At 43.1% G+C, this 14067-nt stretch overlaps 4 protein-coding genes and 1 pseudogene across 5 annotated transcripts in view; 2 read left to right on the forward strand and 3 right to left on the reverse strand.

Moving 5' to 3' along the window:
• The window catches only part of LOC135340922 (proteasome subunit alpha type-7-like), a 29439-nt pseudogene that overhangs the window by 7417 nt on the left and 7955 nt on the right, over positions 1 to 14067 (reverse strand).
• On the reverse strand, positions 20 to 6329 carry LOC135340925 (proteasome subunit alpha type-7-like). Its single transcript, XM_064537348.1, is given in 8 exon segments — positions 20 to 159; positions 345 to 443; positions 538 to 568; positions 570 to 648; positions 651 to 705; positions 4540 to 4662; positions 4926 to 5177; positions 6128 to 6329. Coding segments are annotated over 7 exon segments (741 nt in total). The 5' UTR covers positions 6230 to 6329; the 3' UTR covers positions 20 to 159.
• LOC135340913 (uncharacterized) lies at positions 6415 to 10070 on the forward strand. The gene is made up of 6 exons (XM_064537333.1): positions 6415 to 6557; positions 6739 to 7225; positions 7290 to 7450; positions 7513 to 7698; positions 7879 to 8026; positions 8647 to 10070. The coding sequence occupies exons 2-6, from the start codon at positions 6742 to 6744 to the stop codon at positions 9990 to 9992; spliced, it is 2325 nt and encodes a 774-aa protein (XP_064393403.1). The 5' UTR covers positions 6415 to 6557; positions 6739 to 6741; the 3' UTR covers positions 9993 to 10070.
• Positions 10238 to 14067, forward strand: part of LOC135340931 (U11/U12 small nuclear ribonucleoprotein 25 kDa protein-like) — a 17558-nt gene continuing 13728 nt past the window's right edge. Inside the window, exons 1-4 of one of the 2 annotated variants that reach the window (XM_064537354.1) lie at positions 10238 to 10451; positions 10656 to 10761; positions 10971 to 11045; positions 11156 to 11388. In XM_064537354.1, coding sequence (XP_064393424.1) covers positions 10256 to 10451; positions 10656 to 10761; positions 10971 to 11045; positions 11156 to 11231 — 453 coding nt within the window. In that variant the 5' untranslated portion in view covers positions 10238 to 10255 and the 3' untranslated portion in view covers positions 11232 to 11388. Of the gene's footprint in view, positions 10452 to 10655; positions 10762 to 10970; positions 11046 to 11155; positions 11389 to 14067 lie in introns of those variants that run through there. The other variant, XM_064537356.1, reaches the window with a different exon arrangement.
• Positions 11321 to 14067, reverse strand: part of LOC135340910 (bridge-like lipid transfer protein family member 1) — an 8173-nt gene continuing 5426 nt past the window's right edge. Inside the window, exons 8-11 of the mRNA XM_064537330.1 lie at positions 13753 to 13910; positions 13071 to 13502; positions 12051 to 12845; positions 11321 to 11719 (exon numbers count right to left, since the gene is read on the reverse strand). Of these exons, the coding sequence (XP_064393400.1) occupies positions 11394 to 11719; positions 12051 to 12845; positions 13071 to 13502; positions 13753 to 13910 (1711 nt within the window). The 3' untranslated portion in view covers positions 11321 to 11393. The remainder of the gene's footprint in view (positions 11720 to 12050; positions 12846 to 13070; positions 13503 to 13752; positions 13911 to 14067) is intronic.

Raw genomic sequence — 14067 nt, forward strand, 5'->3', positions numbered from 1 at the left:
GTATCCACTTGGGGATGGTGGTTTGTGCGTGCTTGAACCCCAGCCTTTCTAGTAACCAACTGATGTGAGGGTCCAACTCCCAGCACACACACTCAAAGTTGCAGAGCACTGGTGTTGACTTCGGAGGTGATGTGGGGGCGGTGTCTGTGGATTCAGGATCTGAGAGGGAGTGGGGGGGAGAAAAATGTGAATAAGGTCCACAAATCATGCATCAGCAGATAAAAGACTGTCTTTCAATACACAAAGGCTGGTGCATGGTAGAAGCAGAATTAATAGGCACACTAAAAACAATGGTCGAGTAGCTATATACAGAGCACCATTGACACGATTGAGTGATAAGTTACTTAGGAGGGCGTGGCATCAGATTTCTTTGTCTTTCTCCTTTCTGCCTCCTGTTCTTTGCTCTTCTCGATGTACCTGTCCACAGCGTCCAAGTCAAGGAACTGAAGGCAACAAAAAATGTCAAGATGATTTCTGCCATACGAATTAAAATTGGACTACAAAAACGCCCGAAGAAATTACGAGACTTTCCCTAACCTCGAGGGGTTTCCCCTTCTCCATGGCGGTGGGTCTTACTGCCTGACTGGACCACCTCCAGGAGAGCCTTGATGGCCAGTATGACTGTGTCATCCTTAGTCTTCACTGCCAGTAGTGTTTCTCAAGGTACTCCCTCACTGACTTGCCACTGCGTCCCGTGGCATTGGCCTGTGTGTGTGTGTGTGTGTGTGTGTTTGGGAGATTTGAAATAAAAAATAACTTTGGGTGTATATCCGTCCACTGAAACCCTGCTGACTCATATAATCAAAAATTCAAATTTCTCAAACAGGAAGATGACTGTTTTCCCGTTCATAGCATACAACACATATCAATGACATGCTATTTGTTAAATGTAGTGCAGTCCAACAAAATTGGTTTAATCTTATGCTGTGTCCTAAGAAGAAATATAGCTAGAGCAGTTATAGTTAAACACATTAGAATAGCAACCGGGGGTAACTAGATGTCCGACCTTGAGAATCGGAAACAGTGGGTTAAAGATCTTTGGAGGCGCGCCAACTCTCCCCACACGTCTAGCACATTCCCAGTTGCATATTTTAACAACAGTCACATGTAACTTAGTACATTATTGTAACCAGTTACAATGTTGTGCTATTATGACTTAAAAATTAAAAGAAACAAAAGAAAAACTACAAACAGACAATTATATTAAAATACATAATAATTTGTTTAGAGGCTTAGAATTGTAGGCTTTATTGTAGGAATAGTTGATACAATTACTAAGTATGCTGTTGAGGCTTCAAGTATACACTATAGAATGCTAGTGGTATGCACAATATTCGTTTGCTTACTGCATGGTTTCTTTCCTCGCCATTTTTTAAGGTTCCGTGTGCTTTCTGGGATCACATGATTCCTTTTTAGCTATTCTTTTTAGCTATTATTTGATTATTATTTGATTGTTGTGATGCTCTTTATCATGTGGGTACTGTGTGGGACTGCAGGGGCTAGAGTGTCGTGTTCCTCTAACCTTGTGGTTATTGTGTTGTATTGGTAGCTAAAGAGAAGCCATAAACTATGCCCACGCTTTTGAACCACTAAATTATTTTTTGTATTTTTTTTGTATTTTTGTTTTGGCATTTTGTCAAAAAAACTTTTTTTTTATATAATTATGTGTGTGAATGGGTTAGTCTTCTATTGGGAATGTAGAATTATCTCCAGGCATTAACCCTTTCCCTGCTTTAATTAAAAGTGCATTAGTCAGATATCAGTGTGTGTGTGTGTGTTCGAGGTTTCAAAATAAAATTATAAGAAATAATAAATAACTTTTGGGTGGAATTGTATCCACTGCTCATATTACTAGCTCAAACGGGATGCTCGCTTAATTTAATTTTAACATTTGATGCTAATTAAGTGTATTTACAACAAGGATTTACCAGAAACAAACAAACAAACAAACAAAAATTAGACAGCACAAAACCATACAGGTATAGAAAAGCAAACAGATGCTCGGCCTTGAGAGCCGAGAATGATGGGTTAAAGAGTCTTTAACGGTGCACCAACCCTCCCCATTCATCTGTTGCAATTGCATTCAGAACTAAATAATGATTGTAAGCTATTCACTTGGGGCCATGCTGATTGTAAGCTATATTCACATTTGAGGTAATGCTGACATAAAGTATAGAACTTATAGACTTGATATAGGCTGCTGTACAGTCATTTTAGTAAAACTTGCAATATTTTGTGTAATTTGGCTGCAACCACAGTAGTAACCACAGAAAGGACATGATTATGAATATAATTAAACCATGCAGTAAGCAGCAAGACCAAGTCAAATATCAGTTATGTAACAGCAAGCATACATTGAATGACTTCAGCACAGCCTCAGAAAACAGCTCCATATGCCAATAAAACTCGTTTCAAATGGTTATTTTATACTAATTATAATTATTTTGCGAGTTTCCCTATAATTATATACATCGCAGGGTGGCAGTGTCCGTGTTGTAGGCTAGTGGAGAAGGGAAGCAACATGCATTACAGCATGCTGAAAATAAGTTACATGGGTATATGTACATGTATATAATTATAGTGTTATCTCGAATTAATGAGAACCCTGGACACTTATACAACATTCTCTTCATTGGCATGTTTGAGCTGTTCTCTGAGGCTGTGCGAAGTCATTATGGTGTACAGTGTACATGCAGTGCAGAAAAACTGGTGCTTGCTGTTAGATGTTTGAACTTTCCATGCTTAATGGTATTCATAATCTTCTATGTGGTTTTACAACTGTGGTTGCAGCAAAGTTTATCAGAATATTGCAAGTTTTACTAAAATGACTGTAATACTTCAACTTAACTTGCATGGCTGTGTACCTAAATCTGACCTTGAGGGGAGGCTTATCTTATAAGTCTGGGCCAGGTGGTTTTGTGGTGGTAGCATCTGATAATGGGGATGGGTCTATGTGGTTCTTGTAGGTGGCAAGCACAAAACAATTATTAACCTCTAATTTGGTTCTTAGAATTAGCACAAGGCATTAGTCAAAATAAATAGAGAAGGTAGTGTGTGTGTGTGTGTGTGTGTGTGTGTGGCACTTGGCAAATAAGTAAAGCTACATAGGGCTGTCTGTAATCAGTGGACTGGACTACTGGACTGGACTGGACTGGACTAGACTTTGAACTGCCTATTGCAACACCAATTACATTCCTTTTCCTCATAACAAGACCACAATGACAAATGATTGTAAACATAAAAAACAAAAAACACAACATAGATATATCTAGCTATACATGACTATTATAAGAACACAATGATAAGCAGCATTCTTGCTTGCACGACAATTGAACTGTTAAACATAGGCTCAAAGTAGGGGAAATTACACAAACACGGGAAACGTTACAGGTAGACAGTGAGTAAACAGTTCCCAAGTGTGTCTCTAAACATTCATGCCCTTTTTTCAAATCCCTCCTGAAACAGCACCTTTTTTCCTTGTACAGGATAACATCCTTTGTATCTACTACGACCGGATCTGATACAAATAGCAGGGGGGGGTATGCTCATCCGTCTTGTTTGTGGTTTATAGTTTACTAGAAAAGATAAGTGTGTATGTGCAACGGCTTCATGGAAAGTACGACAGGAGTATGCACACAGAGCATGCACATAGACTCGATCTTCGTACACTATGAAAGATGGCAAATATTCACCCTCCACGGACAACAATGTACAGACAATCAATGTACCATTTTCAATTTAACCTACGTTTGAGCCTAAAAACAACAGTTCTATAATATTATATAGATGCTCCAATTGTAGTTCAATTAAGCAAGAATGCATCATGGTCCCAACCAGCTAGGCCAGTTACCTGTCCTCCTATACAGAAAGCTAATTCCGTCATGCAAACCTAAAGACAAGCATTAATTTTTGTTCTTGCCACAGTAGGTGTTTTGTAATGTAGCTAGATGTACATGTGTTCAATCATAAATTTGTCATTGTGGTCTTGTTATGAGGAAAAGAATTGGTGTTGCAATAGTCAGGTCAAAGTCCAGTCCAGTCCAGTCCAGTCCAGTAGTCCAGTCCACTGATTACAGACACCCGCTACATAGGCACATTGGATTATACATGTACCATCAAGCTAAACACTGAATTACTGAATATTGTACGTACTATTCACAATTGGGCAGCTACTGGGTAGGAAATAAAGCAAAGATATATATTTGTGCATCTTGGGTTGATGTTGGTTATTTTATGGACGTCTGAGATATGACATATCAGCACTTAGAAAATAAGCACATTGGGTAAAGATCAGGGTGTCATACAGGATTTTAAAGTAGAGGAGGGAAATGAGAAAAGTAACCAGAAAATGTTGCTAAAAAAAGTTATTTCAATACCCAGCTATGGACACTCAGTAATAATTGAAAGGGAGGGGAAATTGGAGCTAGGGGGGATATCCCCTCCCCCCCTGTATGACACCCTGAAGATCATCAGGTTGAAAGTCGAACATTGAACTCTTCGGCATAATTATTGTAAAGATCATCACAGTAGAAAGCTCACCTTCCACTCATGATAAGTGCCAGCTGGTTCAGTCTGGTAGAGCTTGGGTGCCTGTCCCTCATCAAAGCCCACTATGAGCAGTGAGATCCCAAATGGTCGCGCTCCATTGCTCTGAGTGTACCTCTGCACATGGAAACCCATGACATGCAATATTAACATGAGAACTGACATACATGTAACTAAAAGCTCTAAATTTTAAATGGAATACTGTTTGATACATACTTCCACTGTTTAAAAGAGAGCAATTAGATATATAACTTAGTGCTGAGCAGTAACATATTAAAGCAGTACGAGAATCTCTTGTACGTACCGTATCACCCAATTTTGCCCCAAATTTAATAAAATCCACTTGCCATCATTCCCACCCAGGTAGCCATTATCCATACCTGGCAAGTAGTAGCAATGTGTCTAGTGATGTACTCGACAGTGACTGGGTCCTCCACGTTGAGTCTATGGCTCTGACACTCTACCCTCGCCTTGTTCACTAGCACTCGAGCATCAGCAGTGAGACCAGCAAAGGCCAACGCCACATGGTCGTCAAGGACACAGATCTTACGCACTGTACGAGTATCTTGAAGCTTGGCAAGAGCTCTCTTCTCCACAGCCAGCACGACCGTATCCTCACCCCTCACTGCCAACTGGACAAATACACAGCTCTTGAAATAACAATTTGGTCAAAAAATAACTAAGGATTAATCATAGATAAAGAAGAGAGGGATTGGCAACGGAAGTTAAACGTAGACTTTTGTGCAGGGGGTGTGGCTTAATCCTGAAACGATGCGTGTTGTCCCCCACCGTAACGCCGCGAAACACTTTTTTTATGCCTTACACAGAGCTTTCTAAGACCCCCCAAAACTTCATTTCCATGCTTCCTACATATGTCATACTATTGACTCGACTGATCTGTATTTTCAAAATCTTCCTATAATTGTTCCAAATTGTTTATAAAGGTTCCCATTATTATGCCAGCATAATTTTCGCCAAAATATGTGTCATAATTATGATGCTAAAAATTATGTGGAAATTCCAAAATTGTTTCTAGATTGTCGAGAAAGAGCTACGGGTACATCGCACTTTTTTCACCTCTTTTCACCATTTTTTTTATGGCTATGTATCAATAGCACCTATAATATAGCTAAGACTGTCTAACTAAATAGTGTCCTGGATCAAATATAGCCTCAAGCATGGAATTGAAGTCTAAAATCAGCAGCAGGATTGTTATACTGACAGTAAGACAATCAGTTATCTCCTCAACCATTCCCAGCCTGTGCTTTACTCGAGGCTGTCTTCCTACGTTGAAGTAGACAGCCTCGAGTAACGCCAGGGCAACACGGATGGTTATTCGAGGTCGATTTTGTTGCCAATCCCTCTTTGCTCTATCTATGGATTAATGAAAAGGGCAATAATCCAGCAGCTGACCTTTCATGGTAGGCCATGCGAGAATGGTAGATACGTACCTAGCCACCAAAAGAGTTGGACATTCAGCGTAACAATCGAAATGGACTACGCTATTATGCTTATACCCATATGAATACATGCATGTGTGGGGCCGGGGTGAGTGCTTTAATATACATGGTTATGTGCTCACAGCAGTGGAGCCTTTCTTGACTGTCTCTTGTGCATACTCCACTTGAAACAGGTGACCATCTGAAGAGAAGACGGTGAGTGCACTGTCGTATTTACCACTCATGCTTGCAAGATCTTCCTCTAGCTCTGTAATATACAGACCCAATTTACAACTAGCTCAGCTCAGCTCAGCACATGGCCTTAACCTAGTCTCGTGGACCAGCTGATATATACCCTCTTTCAGGGTCTGGGTCCGCGAGACTATTCGGTTAATGGAGACCACGCCTAGCTTTCAACTCTAAACCGGTGTCACAAAAGGGGGGAGGCTGGGTGAGCATTTTGTTCTCACATGTCTCATGTTCTCTAGCTCTAGCTCTGTTCTACTAGATCTAGATCTATAGTTCTATGCTGTGCTGGTCTTTTCAAGCTATGTCCACCAAGCTACCCATTATGTAAGTAGAATTATCAATGTAGATGTAGAATGAAACATAGGAATTAATTTATATAGCACAATCCATATCATATCCATTCTGTCAGTGTGTGTGTCTCTCATGCACACACTCTGTCTAGTGTATTAGTGTTGAGTAGATTCTCTGTACACAATGTGTACACTCTGTTTCCTCACTCTTACAGGTAATGGATGCTCCCATTGAACCATCACCTCGTTTCTATACATTCTCTACTGCAGCTGATGGACGCCATTACTATTGGAGGGGGACTGGTCCAACACAGGGGTCTAACATCATTGCTGTGTATGATCCAAGCACTGAGCTGTGGAGCCTCTTGCCCACCACTGGAACTCTACCCCCTGGAGAGTTTGGTGGTTGCTCTGTTTGTGTAGGTCGTTGCCTGTACACCTTTGGTGGTCGTGATGGGTCTTCCTTCTTCAATGACATGAGCAAGCTTGATCTGGACACTCTCCAGTGGACCAAAGTTCAAACCTCTGGTATTCAGCCTATGAAAAAGGCTAGTTGTGGACTTGTCCGTGTGAATGAGAGAACTCTGTGCAGCATTGGAGGATACGGTATTGAGGGCACCACACAACCAGGATCAACATTCACCAGACACACTGATGGAGTTGGATGGACAAATGAGCTTCACTTCTTCAATGTTGAAAATGGTAATGCTATCCCTCCTGATTTACTACTATCCCTTTGTTATTTTATTGACTCTAACTTCTCCAGGTGTCTGGTCGTCCCCTGAGCTCAGAGGAGAGAGACCTCCTCCCTGTAGTGGCTTCACCTTCACCATGGTGGACAAACACAGGGCAGTCCTCTTTGGAGGGCACCAATATGACCGTCGTTGTACAGTCAATGATGTTTACCTTTTCAATTTCAGGGACATGGTTAGTTGGTGAAATATGAAATATTCATACACAACTTAATGATGTGTGTTCACTGTGTGTAGGAGGTCACTAAGGTGAGGCCAGTACAGGGAGAGCCATGGCCAGTGGGGAGGGCAGGCCATGCTGCCTGTTGTCTCAACTATGGCCAGGACCACCCTCAACTACTGATGTATGGAGGAAGAAGTAATGACAACAAGACACTGGATGACATGTGGATACTTAATGCTGACACCGGCAAGTGGACAGAGGTAAGGATGATGGTTTAGACGTACAATACAACTTGCAGAACTGATACCACACCTAAGACTAAGTTTTAACGTCGTAAACATGTCTCTGACTTAATGCGTGGGTGTATGCTACACATGTACTTTGTACCACCTATAATGGATACCAGCAGTCATTGTCTTCCTTACATTTTGTACCTCCAGGTGACACCTCCTGAGTCAATGACACTACGTTATTGGCATTCCATCACTGCCACCAGTCTGGGACCAGGACTCACTGAGGTCCTCGTGTTTGGAGGCTGTCGGGAGATGCGGAGAGACATCATTGCAGAGACCACCATACTGAGATTTGGTGAGCAGCTACAGCTAGTTATTCTGGCAACTATTGTTCAGGGTTTCATATAGGATTTTTAGTTGCGAGGGCGAACATTTGAGATGCAATTTGTGTTTCAAACCATACTTCTTTTAATAGAGATTGTAGAGAGAAAATCATACATATGACATCATTAATTTTTCACATTTCTGGAGGTGGGATATCCAATCTGCACCTTAATTAATGGGAAATCCCAGGCCGCCCCCTCATCTCTATGAAACCCTGTTGTTTGTTAGACACTAGTTGAATACACATGGGAAAGTGCCTCAGAGGAGGTATACTATGGGACTTAGTATACCTGCAACTTACTTAGTATCTTGTTGTCAAGTAATTGTAATGTAGTCAAGCCTCGGGGGCAAAGTTGGGCATGTGCACTATTTACTAGTATCTAAATGAGTGTGTGTCCATGTGTCAGGCAATCTTGTAGTACACTTGCTACACTTGGGATACTGAAGCAGTGCCTTTGGAAATCTAAATCCTCAATCCTATAGACACCTCAAACAGAGTTTATAATTATAGACAACGTCAAGTACACATTACATTGGTCAATCATTTTGTATGCATAATTGTACTACATTTTTTCTTTTTCTTTCCTACAGAGTTGACTAAACCCTCAGTGTCTGTTGCTGGACCCTCGGCTGGGAAGTGGGCTCTCGTGGATGTGGCCAACAACGACACTAGAGGCTCCACCCAGCGACTGAGTGAGAAGAGGATCAGACAAGCAACTGTTCGTGCCTCATCAGTCAGTGAGACCAGCGACCACTCCTCTCAAGACCGGATTAGAGTTCTGGAACAACAGTTACGAGCAGCAGAGCAGAAAGAGCACGATACTCAACGTCGCCACCAACTACAGTTGGAAGAAAAGGATCGAGAATTGGCTATTAAAGATCTTGAATTGGCTACACAAGCTGGAGAATTGGTAACGAAAGATCTTGAATTGACCGAAACCAACCGTCGCCATGAAGATGCCGAGGAAAGAGCGCAACTGGCAGAGCAAAGAGAGCAAGCGACTCAAAATCGTTTTGAACAATTGTTGCAAGAAAAAGATCGGGTATTGGTGATAAAAGAACGAGAATCATATGATGCCAACCATCGCCGTGCAGATGCTGAGAGGAGAGTCCAGGAGCTGATTGCTGAAAATGGGAGGTTAAACAGGAGAGCCCAGCTGGCAGAGGAGCGAGCAGAGGGTCTGGAGACTCAGTGGGTGGTCCATCGCGATGATATCACAATGACAGAGAGACAGCTCGGTGGGGGAGGATGGGGGGTCGTCAAAGTGGCCAAGTTCCGAGGAATCGAGGTGGCAGCCAAGACACTGTACGAGCAGCTCACTTCCGTCTATTATCGACGCATGTTTATTCGTGAGATGAACATGGCGGCTCGTCTGCGACACCCACACCTGGTCCAGTTCATAGGAGCCACAGTGGAGGGGGAGATGATCATCCTGACCGAGCTCATGGCCACCAGTCTGAGGAGGGTGCTGGAGGGAGGTCGCATCTCACGTGAACACATCCTCTCTATCTCTGTGCAGGTCTGTCAAGCTCTCAACTATCTCCACCTCATGCAGCCAGATCCAGTGATCCATCGTGACATCAGCAGTGCAAACGTCCTCCTCAACCCTCTACCCGACGGCCGCTGGAGTGCAAAGGTCACTGACTACGGCTCAGTGAACACCCTGCGGATGTTAAACACTGTCAATCCAGGGAGTCCTGTATACGCTGCCCCTGAGGCCAGTAACCCGTCGCTCCAGTCAACCAAGATGGACATGTTCAGTCTGGGGGTGCTCCTGATCGAGATGTGTTCTGGCCAGTTTCCGAGCCAGGAAGAACGCGAGAGCTTATTCCTCACCATCCAAGACCGTCAGTTCTCTGACATCATCAGTCGCTGTATCGATAGAGAGAGAGACAATCGACCAACCGCTCGACAACTGCTGAATGAACTACAGTAGAACTGCACTAGATAGATAGTTTTGTTCATCTACTAAAAAATTGGAATTTTTTTTTTACGTTGTATTACAATTATCTCATTTTGTCATTGTTTTAGCCAAGGCATAAATTGAGAAAAGACAATATAAATTAAGGAGGGGGTGGGGATGGTGGGTGAGATCATAGATAGAGTAATCTATGGTGAGATCTATTGCTGATTCAGTTTTCCCATTGAACCCTGACCTTTCACAATAATTAATTATTGCTGATTCAGCATTTTGCTGGGATGGAGTCCATTGAAAGAAGCTCTCATAAAGTTGTTGTGGAGCAAGCTAAGAGACTATTGTGTGACCTGTTAGCTGACCCCTTCCTCAGTGACATCTTCTCCACCGCCACTCATGACGAGGTGGCCTCACAGCTCTCCCTGGAGCAAGGAAGGGCCATCACTGTGCATGTGAGGCGGTTTGATGATCAAGTACTTTGTAAGCGTATGAATGTGTGTGTGTATAGTCCATGTAAGATGTAACCAACCATGAATTATCCAAGTGAGTGTGTGAGTCAGTGCATGCTTTGCAATGTGTATTTGCGTGTATGTCATTTTTTAGAATTATGTTTGCGATAATTATAAGACCAACTAGACAACGCACAACTAGCTGTGTGTTAATGAATGTGATGTTATATTCCAGCTGTGATAGTGCTCCAAGGTGCAACGGTGGGTGACCTCATACGTACTGTACAGAGGTCGGTGATGAAGCAGCTGTCACTGGCCGGCAGGACCACACCCATTAGTTGGTATGCATGGCTGTAGCTGATTCTGTAGAATCCCCTTATTGAGTGGACACATTTTGGGGTACATAGTTTTTCCTTTACTTGTTGAGTGGTTGTTTTGTATTCAGACTGTTGATTTGTGGCCTGGCCTCTATGTAATTATCGTAACTAGCCTTTTTTTATGTTTCAGAGATGGCTACTGTAATTTATATTTAATATCTACTGTTTTACAGGAGGTCTGTATGGAGGAGGTATGCATTGTCCACTGGGCAGACATTGCTTAGCAACAGAAAGGCTAAGTTAGTCAGGTAAATTTCTTATAGTTTTTCCTGGCTGCATGAATCTTATTACACTACCTCACTAGCTGTGCTAGTACTAATGTTATAACCAATGGCTTCATTGTCTTCCTTCTATTCAGTCTGGGGATTGGTAATCGTTCAGAAGTGCAATTTGTCAAGAAACTGAGACTAAAGAATGACCAACACAGACACTAACATTTCATTCATTCCACGATACTTTCATTTCATCACATTTATCAAGAGTGCACTATGAACTCTTGTTATTATACAGCATTTTGAATTGATGACATGAACAATTATAATTATTATGTGCAAAAATTGTGTTTTAATGATAAAAAATGTTTGAAATTGGTTCAACTAATGGGATGGTGGAGATGAGGCTCTGGATTTTTGCTGAAGTTTCTTAGTAGCAGTGATTTTAATTAACAGTTCCATAGCGTTAGCAACCACCATGTCTAGAGGGTCCATGGCAACTCGCTGTATCCACTTGGGGATGGTGGTTTGTGCGTGCTTGAACCCCAGCCTTTCTAGTAACCAACTGATGTGAGGGTTGAATTGTCCTGTACCAGCACTGGATAGGAGACAGAGATGAGGGTCCAACTCCCAGCACACACACTCAAAGTTGCGGAGCACTGGTGTCGACTTCGGAGGTGATGTGGGGGCGGTGTCTGTGGATTCAGGATCTGAGAGGGATGGGGGGGGGGGGGAGAATAATCACTAATGTGAATAAGGTCCACATAATTATGCACTAAGAAACTGTCTCTGAATTAACATAATTATTATGCAGAGGCTGGTTGTAGATGCCAGAAAGGTTCTTAAATTGGAGCTTTCTACGAAAATGTAAGCACAGACCTGTACATTCAGCACTGATACTCATTTAATTATAGCTCCTAGACATTTCCAAATCAGGTACCAACATGCGCTATATAATTATAGTAGGAATAGAGGTCAGTCTACGTACATTCATCAAGTACAGTATATCGTATATTGCATGTAATGACACACCATACATACCTGTGTCCAGGGTTTGAGGTGTCTTGTGTTTCTCCAGATACTCGAGGTACGCCTTCACTAGGTCGTGTAGGAACAGATAATGATCTACATTCGTGGCAACGGACACACCCCTCGCAAATTTTGATGTAAGACTACACTCGACAAGTGGTGAGAATTGTGGCTCTTTGGCCGACAGACGAGTTCTTTGTGGCCAGAAATGGTCAGTCACTAACTCCATCTCAAAGGCAGGCACAAGCAGTATGGATTGAACGTTGAGTTTCTTGCTAAGTCGAATCAAGGTTGAAGTGTCCCCGCTATAGCTGTCAGGGTGTAGCTGAGCGTCAATGCAGGCGTAGTTGAGCCAATTTTGTGTTGAAGTACCCACAATGGAGGGTGGGCGTGTGTGACCAGCCGATACTCGATATATAGCCGCCAATTCGTCCAATTTCTCGGTTTCGTCCCAGGGGGTGTGGCCTAGCGAGAGGTGGACAATTTGTTGACATGTTCTAACTTGTTTGGTGGGTAGAATGCCCGACCCTGACTCTGTCAGTTCTGCCAGCTGTCCTTTACTCAGTCCGGGGATAGCCTGTGTGGAGAAGCTTGCACTAATGGTGTCAATATTGAATACTGCCCATTCAGTCTCTCTGAAGGAAGGGCCGTGGAAACAGACGAGGCAAAAGTTGTCACCAGAGACGGATATCTTTGCTCCGAGGGAGACGGTATGGAGACCTCCGGCTGGTGTGTGTAATCCCATGGTCTTCATTAGCTCCACACTCCCCACACGCATTGCCCACAGCCAGTGGTGTCTCATGTAGCCTGAGGGGAGAGGGCAATTAATACACATCATAAGGAGTCACAGAAAAGGGCCACTAAAACTAGAGACGCAAAACTCTGAAGCAACAGCTTTTAATGTACATATGTAAGTGAAACTAGCCAACTGGAGGACAAAGGCTGAACTGACGCTACTTTCTATTCAGAACGTACAGTTCCTATTAACCATACACCTTTATCTCAAGCCTCGTCCTCTTTAGCCCCACCCACCTTTATCTCTAGCCTCCTCCTCTTTAGCCATTCTCTTCTGCTCTTCCCTATAGGCGTGCAGAGCTTTCGAGGCAGCTGACCCTGCCGGCAACATCAGGCTAATGGTACGCTCACTGCGTCGTTTCTGTTGCATCACAAACTCATACATTTTCTGCACCATATTGAACAGACTCTTCGTGGTTGAGCGATGAATTGACAGCTGTAGTTTGTCCCACGAGAAGTGAGCCAGGATCTGCACACTTGCAAATTCAGAGGATTTTCCCGTTGGGTCCAAATGTAGCCCCTCCCACGAGTCGGAGAGCTCGAGGTTGAGTCCGTTGGTGCGTGCCAGGAGACTACAGGAGCTCATGTAGTCGACACGCCCCTCTACAAGCTCAAGGGAGGCAGAGCCCTTGTGCACGGGGACACTGCCAGACACACTCTGGGTGGTCACTGTGTGTGTGTGTGTGTGTGTGTGTGTGTGTGTGTGTGTGTGTGTGTGTGTGTGTGTGGGTGTGTGTGTGCGTGTGTGTGGGTTAGGTGTGTGTGTGTGTGTGTGTGTGTGTGGGTTAGGTGTGTGTAGGTGGGGGTGATGAAACTTATTTTGCATCTACAATACATGTACTATCATACAATTTCGATTTAACGTACATGTACATGTATCTGAAGGTACACAATCAGACATTTGTATACTCTGACTCACCATGAGCCTGAGCCCCGATCATGAGGATATTGCCGGCAATGACTCCGCCCCTTGCATCGAGTTCCCCTTTTTCTAGTTTCCCATCCATCTCGAGTAGGACCAACTCGTTGTGCTGTACGTCACAGTGGGCTTCACAGCGGAACTGGGTCACTAGGAGACTGTAAAGAGGGTGAATAAAAGTTGTGATTTTTCAGGTTGCATATTAGTATAAGTAATTTTCTGTAACCTGCGATCTAAGTGCACAATTGTACATGTACTAGCTACAACGAGTAACTCTGAAAACGAAAGCTCTAGACTTTAATTGTAGATATAAAA

This window comes from Halichondria panicea, chromosome 9 (assembly GCF_963675165.1).
Source record: "Halichondria panicea chromosome 9, odHalPani1.1, whole genome shotgun sequence".
Taxonomy (NCBI): Eukaryota; Metazoa; Porifera; class Demospongiae; order Suberitida; family Halichondriidae; genus Halichondria; species Halichondria panicea.

What these genes read in the sequence shown, in the direction of transcription:
- LOC135340913 (XM_064537333.1), top strand. Translation starts at nt 6,742, where the DNA reads ATGGATGCTCCCATTGAACCATCACCTCGTTTCTATACATTCTCTACT. An exon ending in CTTCTTCAATGTTGAAAATG is followed by an intron (nt 7,226 to 7,289) that starts GTAATGCTATCC and finishes TAACTTCTCCAG; the next exon opens with GTGTCTGGTCGTCCCCTGAG. An exon ending in ACACCGGCAAGTGGACAGAG is followed by an intron (nt 7,699 to 7,878) that starts GTAAGGATGATG and finishes TTGTACCTCCAG; the next exon opens with GTGACACCTCCTGAGTCAAT.